Source organism: Bison bison, unplaced genomic scaffold, assembly GCF_000754665.1.
Source record: "Bison bison bison isolate TAMUID 2011002044 unplaced genomic scaffold, Bison_UMD1.0 scf7180017864037, whole genome shotgun sequence".
NCBI classification, from domain to species: Eukaryota; Metazoa; Chordata; class Mammalia; order Artiodactyla; family Bovidae; genus Bison; species Bison bison.
Genome location: NW_011494609.1, coordinates 2360353 through 2374209, shown reverse-complemented (window position 1 = coordinate 2374209; position 13857 = coordinate 2360353). Strand labels below are relative to the sequence as shown.

The 13857-nt window shown below is 44.5% G+C and overlaps 1 protein-coding gene across 3 annotated transcripts in view; it reads right to left on the bottom strand.

The window, feature by feature from the left end:
- Positions 1–3459: 3459 nt before the first annotated feature.
- Positions 3460–13857, bottom strand: part of HLCS (holocarboxylase synthetase (biotin-(proprionyl-CoA-carboxylase (ATP-hydrolysing)) ligase)) — a 217064-nt gene continuing 206666 nt past the window's right edge. For all 3 annotated transcript variants that reach the window (XM_010834835.1, XM_010834836.1, XM_010834833.1), the window contains exons 8-11: positions 12834–12994; positions 11006–11120; positions 8590–8803; positions 3460–6806 (exon numbers count right to left, since the gene is read on the bottom strand). In XM_010834835.1, coding sequence (XP_010833137.1) covers positions 6635–6806; positions 8590–8803; positions 11006–11120; positions 12834–12994 — 662 coding nt within the window. In that variant the 3' untranslated portion in view covers positions 3460–6634. The remainder of the gene's footprint in view (positions 6807–8589; positions 8804–11005; positions 11121–12833; positions 12995–13857) is intronic.

The window sequence follows — 13857 nt, the reverse complement described above, 5'->3', positions numbered from 1 at the left end:
TTTCCGAGACCTCCGCCGCCGACTTCTAGATTTTTTTTTTTAAGCCGTAGATGCCATAAACGCCCACGTAGAGGACAGAAGCGGCGACGTCTGGGACACCCTGACCGCCCGACGTTTTGTTCTCCAAGAGCTGGGTTTTCTGAAAAGGCGACCGCCCAGGGGTGGCCCCAACTACTCCGTCCTTGGGGGGGACTTGGTTTTCTCGCCTTGAAATCAGCCTGCGCGCCCCCGATGCTCAGTAGCAGACCCGCTTTTGGCGGGGGGCGGGGTGGGGGGCGTGGAGAAGGCAATGGCACCCCACTCCAGTGCTCTTTCCTGGAAAATCCCATGGACGGAGGAGCCTGGTAGGCTGCAGTCCATGGGGTCGCTAGGAGTCGGACACGACTGAGCGACTTCACTTTCCCTTTTCACTTTCATGCATTGGAGAAGGAAATGGCAACCCACTCGTGTTCTTGCCTGGAGAATCCCAGGGACGGCGGAGCCTGGTGGGCTGCCGTCTATGGGGTCGCACAGAGTGGACACGACTGAAGTGACTTAGCAGGGGTGGGGGGCGGGTAGCAGTTGTAATATCTCCAGACACCCTCCATTTTGCGAAGGTCACCCCACCCGAAGATGGTCAGATAGATGGGCCAGCCCGGGAAGCCTCCTGTGTTCATTGCCCTTTAGGTTTTTAAGTCAACGGCAGAATGTGATGATTTAAGTTCCCTGAATGCAGGACAACTCCGCAGTTTTCAAGTCATTCATGAGTCTCATGAAACGTTTTTGTTTTAATTTAACCCTTGAATATAAACATCGACAAGCCGAGACCAAGGGGGTGAATGTGGATGTACGTCTCAAGTGCATTCACAAAGTTTTTATTCCCTCCCAACCCCGTGAACTCTTGAGAATAGCACCTTCAGAATATATTGAATAGGCATTAAATGCAAATATATATATATATAGCCAAATATTTTATGAGAGTGACAGGTGGATGATTTCCGTGCCCAGTGGATTGGCTACCCCTGTCAAGTCTGATGACAAGCAAAGTCCCTCTGGCCCACACAGACCTGTAATTCCCTAGGCTCGTGTTTGCTACAAGTAGTGCTAATAAAGTTAGATAAATTGCATGTGCAATATGGAAACTTGTCAATGGACTGCGCCTCGCGGAAGAAAACATGCTAAAGGGATGTAACGAAAATAATGTACACGTCTTCAGCATTTTCTGCATTTTCTACAGAGTAAGAAAACTCCATATGAACATGTCATGTGTGTAACAGGTGAACAGGAATCTTTTTATAAAGCACCAGCAGTGTTTTTAAAATAAACTCCCATTAATTTTTATTTTTATACTTTTGCTTCAAGATTTCCCTGTTTAAAAATCCTTTCATGGCTCCAAAGTGGATCAATGCATTGAACCACACTTTTTCAATCTGCTACTCACTATAAACGCTCCCTCATTTTGCTGCTTTTTCAAAGATGGTTTACTTTTAGGAAACTATGTCCACCTTTCAGCGTGGAAAATTTGTTCACCAATGTCTCCAGCTCACTATTCCTTGAATCCGCGTGCACCTACATGTACTGTTCTCAAAATGTGAAAGGACCTGCCGCCCAGCCAGTGCCACTCTGAGGCCCTGCCTGCTTCCCTGGGATGGGTCAGTTGCCTTAGGGTCCAGTTTGCAAATTTAGGAACATGTGTTTTGCAGTGAAGGGGCGAGGTCAGAAGAATCCAGTGCGTACACCTCTACACTGCGCTTAGCCACAACTCATGAGCAGCTTGCTCTGAGTGTAGATACACAGAAAATAAGCGTGGGGTAATGTTTTTATGCTGTCAAGACCCATAATTAAACCCATGATTCCTGGAAGGTGCAGGTTTGATGAGCAGGAGATTCACTTGACATTTTTCAATAAAGTACCATAAAATACGTTTGTGTCTTATCTTGTTATTAATCATTGGGGGCTGTATAAAATAAATACAACTGTGAGGACTTCCGGAGCAATTTAAGACCAGATGTTACTGTTCGCAAAGAAAACTGTTACAGATTTATAAACCTTAACATAAATAGGCTTAATGATGAGGGTATGTGTACTTGAAAAATAAAATGTGTACTAGGAAAAACTTCCTTGCCTAAACAATGCAGTTTTCATAACCTAGAACATGAAGGAGGATCCCATGCAAGCTGGCTTCCAGGCGGACAGCAGCTCTGTGCAGAGTTAGCAGGGCAGTTACTACGGCAACCTGACATTGTTACCTCCATCTTTTAGTCTGCACATTTAAGCTTGGGGATGTTGTTTCTCAACTTCGTGAGGCTCTGGAAGAGAAAGCATGTTAATAGATACGCATGTCTTTCACAGAAGAAGAAAAATGCAGTGGTTCCTAACATGTTGACAAAAAAATGCCAGATGAAATGGATTTCAAGAATAAGCCCAGTTCAAGACTGGTTTGGCCCTCCTTCCACTGGGCCTCCAAGGGAACGGAATTCCTTTATGTTCTTGGAAGCCCTTTCTAGAAAAGCCATTCCATTCATACCTTTGTAGAGAAGTGAACAGGGTGTGAAGTGCTGCTCTGAGGAAATCTGTAAAAGCCTGTATTTTCTGCTCCCTCACCCCCACCCCTTTGATCATATTAAGTCCAATGGCCATGTCTTCCTCCCTTGGATCCTAAGGATGGGAGAGGTTTACTCCATCAATGAATCCTGTATAAAGTATACTGTAGTTTACGATGGCTCAGACAGTAAAGAACCTTCCTATAATACAGGAGACCTGGGTTTGATTCCCTGGAGAAAGGATTGGCTACCCACTCCAGTATTCTTGCCTGGAGAATTCCATGGGCAGAGGAGCCTGGCGGGCTACAGTTCATGGGGTCACAAAGAGTTGGACATGACTGAGCAACTAACACTTTCAAGATGGTTAGGTAGACTGTGGGGGCTGCTACAGATAAAAGAAAAATTTCAAATAAATTCCATAAAATTACTGTGGAAATTTTAGTGAATTGTAGCCCTTGAGTTATCAAAGATGCATTATTCAAGCTATTCCTAAACTTAAGTATGATAAATAAGATTGAAATCTTGGGGAAGAACTGTGGAAACAAAAGTCAAGTAGTTCTCACAAAATAGGAAGAACAATTGGACAAGAACAGAACATGTTCTTATATTAAACTTGTTAAAATTTTTAAACTAAAAAATTTACATTATTAAATGTATTTCTCACTTTAATTAAATTTTTTTGAACTTTTGGGATTTGCTGACTTTCATTCTTTGGAGTAATATGACTTGTCTTTTGTATGATACATAACACATTTTTCACAACTACATTTTTAAAAAAGCAACCAGCTTCTTAATACTTACATATACCTATTCCTTCTGATGTAAAACTATTTATTTTTTAAAATGTTTAAATGTGAATAAAAAAAAATATTGTAACCGAAAGGAATTGCTTATTTTGACGAATGAAACATGGTAAAAATAAAAAATAAGCCCAAACTACAGAGAAGGTCTCAAAGTTTATTTTGGTAGACTTGCTTTTTATAGGCATCGGTTTAAAGTGATTATGTTTCAGAGATGAGTCTTTGAAAAACTAAAAATGCAGAGGTTTAACGCTTTATTTCAAATATGCATAGTAGTTAGGAATACCGATTTCTCAATTCTTTGCCCATTAAGACCAAACAGACCTACAGAACGTAAGCCTAAAACGTCTCCTTTATGGATTCTGAAACGGCTGGCTGAGGCTGGCTTCTCTCCTGGTTCCCAGACTCGAGGGTGAGGGGTGCCCACGTAGTCCTCCCCGTGTGTGTAGGTGGTGGGGGTGGGGGCAGGGTTGGAGGTGCATGGTACCCCAGGCCTGGTCGTGTGGACCCACCCCTCCTTGGACCACTTGCTCCCACACCGGGCAGTCTGCTATGCTGTAGCAGAGAGCCCCTGGGGGACACAGATCCTTCCGACTGTGCCCCAGCTCTGTACATGCTGCCAGGATGACCAGTGCCAAGGAGTGTTGCGGGGGCAGGGGAGGGGCACGGAAAGCCCAGCTATGGCTGGGTCCTATTTTAGAATTCCTCTGAAATTTGCTACCAGCCCCGAGGGGTTGCCGTCCTTCCTGCCTTTCACGTAATTCGGTAGATGCTCAATGCGCAGCCTCTACGCTAGGGCACAATTCAAATATCCCAAAGCACATGCCAATCCTGAGTTTAGGTGCTATGTTTTAAAGATTAAGAGGAAAACTCGAAGTTCTCGTTAAGACTTTAAAGCTCCTTGAGATCCTAGATCGCTGGGTGCATAAACTGCACCCAAATTAACAAGTGCAGTGTAGCAAGTTTTCCTAATGCTAACAGCTGTAAGCAAAATGCCTTTATTCAGCTGTTCTATAGGAAGCAGAATTTCAAAAGTCTTTGGTTCATCTGAGGCAAAGTCAGGTTTATGCAAAACGCAGCATCTGCTCCAAGTCTATTTTGCCTCCCTCAAGACAACTGGGTGTCGGCACAAGTAAGAAATAAGAACAGTCTTGAAAGCGTAGGAGCAAAGCGATACGCCCAGAGCATCTCCATCTGCTGTGACATGGCCACACTTCATTAGTTTTAATTTACCAAAAGGAAATTAAATGATAACATTATTTTTTCCCTAAAGCAGACTGTCTAGAGTAGGACTTAAGCTTAAAACAAATCATAGCATGTTTTTCATTAAATAACCCCCCAAAGAAATGCAAAAAGTTAACGATGGCAGCTCTGAGAGATGGCTTGCCTTATATTACAGAGTTTGAGAAGTCAAACTTGCAACATTAGCCTGAGAACTTTCTTCTTAATGATATTTTGCAGATGCCCTCTCCAGGGTGAGTCCATTTGGTAAATTTGGGGTGCTGTGGACTTCAAACTTTTATTTAGACTTGGGCATTTAGGAAAGAGTGTTTTGTTTTGTTAAGAAAAATAATTCTAGTTGAAGCCTTATTTGTAAAATATGACTTCTGAAATCTTTTCAAGTTACATTTCCAAAACATACATATTGGGTTAGTGTACTTGACTAAACATGTTATTTTTTTCCATCTACGGGGTTGCCTGTGCCTGGCTAAAGGTAGACAGATTTTTATACCGAAAACCGCAACTTTCTGGAGTTAGCCTGACCGGTTAAAGCTGGAGAAAGACAGTGCTAGGGCACAATAAGGGAGTTCTGTTCAGAGCTGAGAGCCTCATCAACTTTTCTTTTCACTAATTTCAGTTGGGATTGGCAGGAAGAGAGAAAAGCGGACAAAAAGTGGCCTCTTCGGGCTGAAAAGCAATGTGTTATGAGTCTCAAGTTCAGTGGAGATAAGAGTTACATGGAAAAAGCATGGAATACATCTGGAAAGAGCAAATGCATATCAAAAGGCTTCCTTTCTTTTGTTCTTTCATAGAGATTCATAGGGCATCAGATTTTGAACATCTTCTTTTAAGACTTCACACACACACACACACACACACACGTGCGCGCGCGCGCTCTTAACTGACGGTATGCAATAGCAATAACTTTTTTTGGCAATGTGAAAAGGGGGCAAAAAACTGTGACTTAGCAATAAAATGCCATGTACGTCTATACTGTGTACGTCTATACAGTCCTGCAGGAATGCTCTATATTTCAAAGCAAGCCCGCCCCTGGCTTAAAGCTCCAAATCCTCCTTTGCGTGTGGTATGAGAGGGAGACTTCATCTCCAGCTGTTGGAGCCAAATCACCCACCCTCACATCCAAGCAATTACCTAATCAATGCTTTAAGGATCTTGAACTTGATCCCATCACGGCAGAATAGTCCATCAATTTAAACTTAGGAAAGCTCATTAATTAATGTCAAAGTAATGAACTGATTCCTTCTACGAGGTCATTACAACCAGAGCTGCTAGGGTGTCTCTGTAGCCATGTAGACATTGCTATTGGACCACAAACCACTAGGCTGAGAATAAGGCTTAGAAACCTACCTTCTCTTTTCTTCACTAAACAAACAAAAAATGATGACTAAGGACCAGTGTATGTTCCTATAGGAAAACATCTCCCTGGATTCTTGTAAACAGTGTTACCATACTCCTAACTCACCAATGACCAGGGCCTGAAAGCTTTTTAAAAAAATTTTTTAATAGTCTACGGATAAAGATCTTCACTGGGCTTCCCAGGTGGCTAGTGGCAAATAATCCACCTGCCATTGCAGGATATGCAAGAGAGGCAATACCTGGGCCGGGAAGATCCCCTGGAGGAGGGCATGGCAACCCACTCCAGTATCCTTGCCTGGAGAATCCCACGGACAGAGGAGCCTGGTGAGCTACAGTCCGTGGGGTTGCAAAGAGTCGGACGTGACTGAGCACGCACAAAGATCTCCTCTACTGGGAAAACGTGAATTATTCCATTGCTGTTTCCATGTAAAAACTTTTTTTTTTTTTTGCCAATTAACACACATCCAATTTCAAGAGGGGAGAACAAATCTCATATCTATGGCAGGTCTTTACCTGAACTACATCTTTTCAGTGATCGACCCTCTACCCTGAACAAAATTTAAGAATGAACAGGTTAATTGGAGGAAAAAAAATCATCAACAACTCTGATTTAGTTTTTCCGGCTCCACGGGCTAGGAAAGGCGACAGAAATCCAAGGGGAAGCCTCCCGCCTCAGTTCTGCCCTTCAGTCTGTCCGTCAGTCCCCAGCCGGGACTACTGCTGTTTGGGGACGATGAGGTTTCTCAGCATGTCGAAGGAGTTGCCGTCAGGATGCACCGTGACCACATCGCCGTCTTCCTGGTGGACCAGAAGGAACCCGGAGTCATCCAGGCCAGCTATCCACACCTGTGGTCCCTCAGCGCTTCCCAGGCGGACTTGCTGAGCGCTGAAAAGGAAGAACAGCCCTCGGTCACTGGGGCATGTGAGAGGCAGCGGAGGCTTGAGATGATTAGTTAAGTCCGTTATAGCAAAGGATTCGGGGCTGGCGGGAGAGAGGAGGCTGGGCTGGATACAGTTAAAATGCATCTGGGTCTGAGCTCTGCCTTTCACTGGTCCCGCGTGAACTGTCTCAGTGACTACAAGAATATAACCAAGTCCAATAGGGAGTTAGGAGCTGCTTCTCTTGCAAACACTGTCACTCCTAATTCTGAACATCCAGAAGGGTTTTTTTGCGCCACTTCCTTCACTCTCTAGCACTTTAAAGAAACACTGCAACCCTCCAGGCTTTTTGGCTGAGATAAGATTGGCCTCTTTCTAGCTGTTCTGAAAAGAAGACTTTTATTGAGTTGGGGTGCATCAATTATAAGTTAAATGCATGCTAATTTGACTTGTTTTCAATATTTTTCCAAATGCACCTACTGAGTTATAGCCTTAACAGTTTTAAATGTATAGAAGCTGCACCTCCCCCATTTTTATTTTGAAGAATTTCAGACCGACAGAAAAGGGGGAACATAGTACAACAAACCTCACGTGCCCTCTTCACTTACACTCACTGATAACACTTTCCACGTTTGCAGTTCTTCCTCAGTGTGCGTGCGCACACGCTCTTTTATGCGGGGTGGAGGGGGGTTCCTGATATTTAAAAATAAGTTGTAGGCATCATGACACTTTAAATATTTCGGCAAGTATAAGAATAATCTTCTTAAATCCAGAATATCATTATCACTCTCAAGAAATGTGATCTTGACACATTATTGATTATCTGTCCCTGTGCAAAAGTCCCCATCATCCCATTAATGTCTTCTGTGGGTACTCTCTCCCTTCCAGGATCTGATTATGAATCTTATATTGCATTCAGCTGTCATGCCTCGTGAGTCTTCTTTAATCTCAAAAATCTCCTACCTTCTCTTTGTTTCTAAGACCTTGACATTGCTAAAAGGTAGAGGCCCCTGTTGGTCAACATCAGTACTTTTCAAACTAAGGTGCCTGAAAGCTTGCTGGAGCCCTCGTTAAAACAGGAATGCTGGGCCCCAGCCCCAGGGGAGGAGTCAAGAATTTGCATTTCTGCATGTACATTACCATATGCAAAATAGACAGCCTAGTGGGAAACTGCTCTGTAACACAGGGAGCTCAACATGGTGCTCCGTGACAACCTAGAGGGTGGGGCGGGGAGGGAGGTTCAAGAGGGAGGGGACGTATGTATACCTGTGGGATACATAGGTATGCATACAACATGAATGTTGTACGGGAGGAACCAGCACAACATTGCAAAGCAATTATCCTCCAAATAAAAAATTTTTAATTAAAGAAACAGAAGTCAGCAAAGGAGAAAAATAGAATTCAAACACAGAAAAAAAAAAATTTGTGTTTCTAACAAAGTTCTCAGGTCAGGCTGAGGCTGGGAGGTCTCCCTTTGAAAATGATAGTTACCGAGAATGTTGCCCAATTTAAGATTTGCCTGATGCCTCACAATCAGATTCGGTTTAAACACACACTGGGGCAGGAAAGCCTTCAGTGATGCAGTGTCCTTCCCAGCGCGTCCCACCTGGAGGCACGGGATTGCCCGTTTGTCCCCATTCTTGGTGACGCTCACTCAAGGTGGTATCCCCCAGGTTTATCCATCAGTCACAGAGGATTACCCAGACCTGTGTTTATTTTCTCACTTTAAGATGTTAAACTATTGCCTTAGTAAAGGGATTTTAAGAGGATGCAGACAAGCCAGCACTGACCTGTGTACCCAGTATTTATAGTAGAGAGGAAGAACGCCGTTGGGCCCCTGGTCCTGAAACACGTCAATCAGCTTCTCCAGCACGGTCACCGTTCGGGCGATGAGACAGTCGGCTCTCAGGGGCTGTAGCTCTGCCCCGTGTTCCTTATTGTATTCTGTGATGAGATCATTGATGCATATGGTAGGGTTGCTGTTCGTCACGTTAAATCCACAGCCTGAACGGAGAGAAACGATGGACAAGGTGAGCAGCTCAACCTACTGAGACATCACACGTCTCTCTCGACCGCCTGGATAAAGTTACAGCTTTTACGCTCAACTTGCTGCTTTCTTGTCCTCATTTCGAGTTTTTTTTTTTTTTTTTTTTTTCTCTGGCCAATTAGAGAAGGACTTATATCTCAGAGTCCATCTTTCTTTTTCATCCTTCCCTTACTATCCTCATCAAACCAGAGCCATTCCAAATGTATTACACATTAGTTGGAAAAGAAAAAAAACCAAGTCACATTGGATTCAATTAAGCAGAAAGGGATGAACAGGACAAAACAGAGTTGCTTCTTAAATGATACTTCCTGTGGTCTAGCCAAGAATTGGAGCTCAGTGCTGAACCAGATATAAAATAAAATCTCTTGTTTCTTTTTCTACTTGAATAACAGAACACATGCTTGAAAATAAAGAATTTTATTCAGGTCTTAAGGAATAAACTCTGGATTCAGAGACTTCCAACCTCGATCATGGCATAACCCCAAACACATCTTTTAATGCTTTATCCTTGCAAGTCTTTGGTGCTAGGGTTACGTTGTTGGCAGAGGGCCAACCCACGTTCAGTGGCTCTTTCACAGGCCCCTAAACCAAGGCTTCAGGAGAGAGTTACCGGCTTATCTCTGTCGTTACTTAACACCGCTGTTCTCTGCCGGCTGGGGGGGGGGGGTCTTCAGAAAAGCTGAGACTTAGTTTTCAACAGGGCCTGAATCAGCCTCAAAGAGGGCTTCAATAAGAAGTGAAATACTGCAAGAACTAGGCAAGTGAGCCGACCATCTTTCCAGGGCCTCTGAGAAGAAAAGTTCCCAAATACTTGTCTTAGATAGAATAATAACATTCATAACAACAGTACTTTTTGATAAATGTTCTGAGCTGTTTTCGGTATGAAGGGAAGGCTTGGCTGGCCCAAGGTTGTTGTTATTTTTTTTTAATATACTGGCTACTAAAATACAAACCAGTGTAAATGACACCTGGGGAAAAAAACAACTACAAAGCAGGGAAGACTTTGCAGTCGTTCGTTCGCACTTTCACCAACAAGACACAACAGCGGAGTACCTGTGCCGGTACACGGCATTCACCTAAGCGTCTGCAGGGCTAAAAAACTCCCGTGTACCCAGAAAGTGCACGGTCCTGGGAAAAGAGCCACGTGGACTGCTGTCAGCTTAGGCTGTGTCTTTCTAAGGACCAGCAGGCGCCACTGATGGTGACTTCTTGAATCTTTCCCCAAAGATGCCCTCTGTGCCCCCTGCTCACCTCCCACGGCCTTAAGACGTCAATAAAAGCTATGGATTCTATCAGAAGCAAGTTTCGTTTCCCCTCACTGACAGAGAGTTCCTCAGCTCCCTGAAGCCATCATTTGTCCCTATTCAGAACCTCTGTATCCAGCCCAGTTACTCATTTACACATGGGAGACGGAGCTTGGAGGGGAGGAAATAACTTCCCTCGAATAACACTGCCAGTTGGCAGCAGCACTGGAAACACACGCCATGTCTTCTCTGGCTGGCACTGCCCACACACCATCACACGTTTTCTGTCCACTGCTGATTTCTGAACCCCACTCCAGTTCCTCTGGGCATTAGGGAGAAGGTGATGCTTGGATGATCAGGGACACCTAGGACTTCTCGAACTGCTTCTGAATCCACCCCCTTGACTGATGAGGAAGTGCTGAGGTGAAACGGGGAATCTTTACCTCACCCTGACCAGCCTGGAGTGTCTTCTGAAGGTCAAAAAGAAGGCAAATTTTCCATGGCCTGGGAAGGTCAGATTAAGAATGCAAGGACACCCATCCTTGAAATCAACTTTTCTTTTCTTATTACCAAGCAACAAAGTGGATATTTTCATCATGTCTAATTCAACAAGAAGCGGGAGTGTAGAGAGGTGTAAGAAAACGCCTGTTTGATGCGATACCCATGTGGTGGTTTCCACGACCAGAGGTACAAATGCTAAACTCTCTGAAAGGCTTTCTACCCACCTGGCCTGTTCTGCATACATATTGTGTTCTGTAAGTCAAAGCTCAAAGAAAAAGAAATCCCAGATGATAATCCACTCCCCTCAATGGAGCCATGTGTGAGCCATTTTATTTCTATAATCTAAAAATTATAGAACTAATTAATAGAACTATTAATCTAAAAATTCTGGGGGTAAGGGCTTTAAGAACTTACCAATAAGTATATAGAATGTTTCTCCCATAAGTGTTGAGTTAACCAAAACTCCACCAAGCTTCATGAGGTCACTGTAATAAATATCATTGGGCCACTTCACTCGCAAATTGATGTCCTAAAAGGAGAATCTGCGAATTAATCAAGCAGTCTCAAGACACAAAGGGACCGGGAGAGGTCATCCAACTTAAAAAAGAAAACACTGGGACGACCCAGAGGGAGGGGAGGGGAGGGAGGAGGGAGGAGGGTTCAGGATGGGGAACAGGGGTATACCTGTGGCGGATTCATTTCGATATTTGGCAAAACTAATACAATATTGTAAAGTTTAAAAATAAAATAAAAAAAAAAAGAAAACACAAAGATGAGCAGAATATTCTAGAAACGGGCAGGAATAGGGAGTCTCGTGCTCTCTTCTTTTTCAGACAGCCGATAACCTCTTTGGAGCAATACTTGGAGTATTAAAGTTCCCCGTGGGGCTAGAGGAAGGAGACCTAAAGAACACAGGAATCTCAGTCTCCTCTCCCTCATCACTGTGTACCGCCATCAGAAACACTCTGAAGACACCCATCTTGGGAATTAAATTGATTATCCCAAGATCCATAACCACAGCACAGGGGACCATCATGTGCTAGGGAGGAGGGCGGGGGGGTGGGGTGGGGTGGGGGTGGGGCTTAAGGCAGGGAACAATACTCTTGGGGGCTCTTTTTCCTTAAGGACCTCCTGCTCCAGAGTGAAGGATGGCCCTGAACCAACCAGAGTCAAGCAGAAATGTCTTGAGTAGAATGCTATGGAGATACACAGGAGCAACGCATTTTACTGAGTCATATCACATCATGTATGGATGTGAGAGTCGGACTATAAAGAAAGCTGAGCACCGAAGAATTGATGCTTTTGAACTGTGGTGATGGAGAAGACTCTTGAGAGTCCCTTGGACTGCAAGGAGGTCCAACCAGTCCATCCTAAAGGAGATCAGTCCTGGGTGTTCATTGGAAGGACTGATGCTGAAGCTGAAGCTCCAATACTTTGGCCACCTGATGTGAAGAGCTGACTCACTGGAAAAGACCCTGATGCTGAGAAAGATTGAAGGCAGGAGGAGAAGGGGACGACAGTGAATGAGATGGCTGGATGGCATCACCGACTCAATGGGCATGAGTTTGGGTAAATTCCAGGAGTTGGTGATGGACAGGGAGGCCTGGTGTGCTGTGGTCCATGGGGTTGCAAAGAGTCGGACACAACTGAGTAACTGAACTGAACTGACTGATTAGAGGATACTGAGTTTATTAGTCTCCATGAAGTGCCAGCGGTCAACCTGGGTAACAGAAACAGAGCGGTCCAGTGGCCGGGGCAAGGCTGCCTGTGCCCTCTGGGGAATGGCCCGCGAGTAGACACTGCCTTGAACTGGGCCACCTGGAACCCCACCTCCTGCCATGACTGTGAAGTTGAGGCACACAGACTGGGTGCCCGAGGTTTGTTTAGGCCTATAAAAAAAGTCTTTTCACCAGAAAACACGATGGATAAATAGACTCACCCAGTCCAATGTGCTTCAGTCAAAAAGAAAGAAAAGGAAAAGAAAGGCCTGCCTTTACTAGGACATTGGACACATCTCTCAACAGCACAGAAGGGAAATTCTGGGAAATGAACACATTCCAGCAAGCCCGAAGCTGCTATCAAACACTTTTAAAACTCCAGGAGCTCTCTGCTGCCAGCTTTACAAAAAGCAGGCTGAGGCTCCACGCACAGCAGTCATTCAGACACGCACACACACTACAAGCACGCCTAAACAGAGATGTGCGTGCATGGCAGGGGTGTATCAGTGATGAACTGCACATACCTGGTACCCGGGGATGGATCTTACCGCCTCTACGACGGCCAGGGACATCAGATGCTGGACAAACGGAATCCTCTGTCCCAGCGGGGATCTCAGTGGGATGCAGACCAGCAGGGTGGAAAGGGCGCATCCCAAGGGGCTCAGCCAAGCATTCTTTCCCCGCCCTGGAACACAAGCCCCGTCAGGAAACTGGCCAGCCTGCCCTGTGAGCAGACTGAGGTGCACATAATGCCAGAAAAAATGTGGAGGGCTCAGAAACACAAATGGAGGATCTGTCCCGCTGGAACAAACCGGGACTGATGAAAACGCCTGGAGATTCTGGGGTTAACTCAACAATAGAGAAGCTGTTTAAAATCTGAAGCTCTGTGGCTGAACAAGTTCCCGATAATTAGCATAATGTTCTGCCTCATATCATCCATGCTTTGATGATTCAAAGTCTTACACAGTGTCTGAACCTCACTCTCGGTTTAATTCTCACCATATGGCAACTCAGGCAGAAACAGAGACAGTGGGGAAACTGGACCGAACCTACACTGATCCAGGAGAGGTCCTGGAAGCCACATTTTTTAGAAGTGATCTCAATTGTGATGGTCTCACAAAACCATTGAATTGTACACTTTAAGTGGGGGGACTGGATGGTATATGACTTACAGCTTGCTGTTATTTATTTATTTATTTTTTAAAGGAAGCTGAATTTGAAAAATGATTCCTGATATTAACCCTTGAGTTATTTTTCTTAAAAAAGAAGTTGAGGAAATAAAAGAGAGAGTATACATCTCTCAAAAGAGAGGTATAACATAATTTCTTCCCTGGCTCTTTGTTTTTTTTTTTAAACTACCTTATTGAGCACCACAGCCTCGAATAATATTTTTTTCTTTCTTTGAGTTATGTTCAAAAGACATGCTCAGGAGAAAGAAGTGGAAACAGTGGATTTCTCATTTCATTGCTTCTTCTGGAAAGGGTATAAGAGCCTCTGAGAGTTAAAAGTTGGGGGTCTGCCTGGTACTTGCTGGGGGTGGGGAGGGGC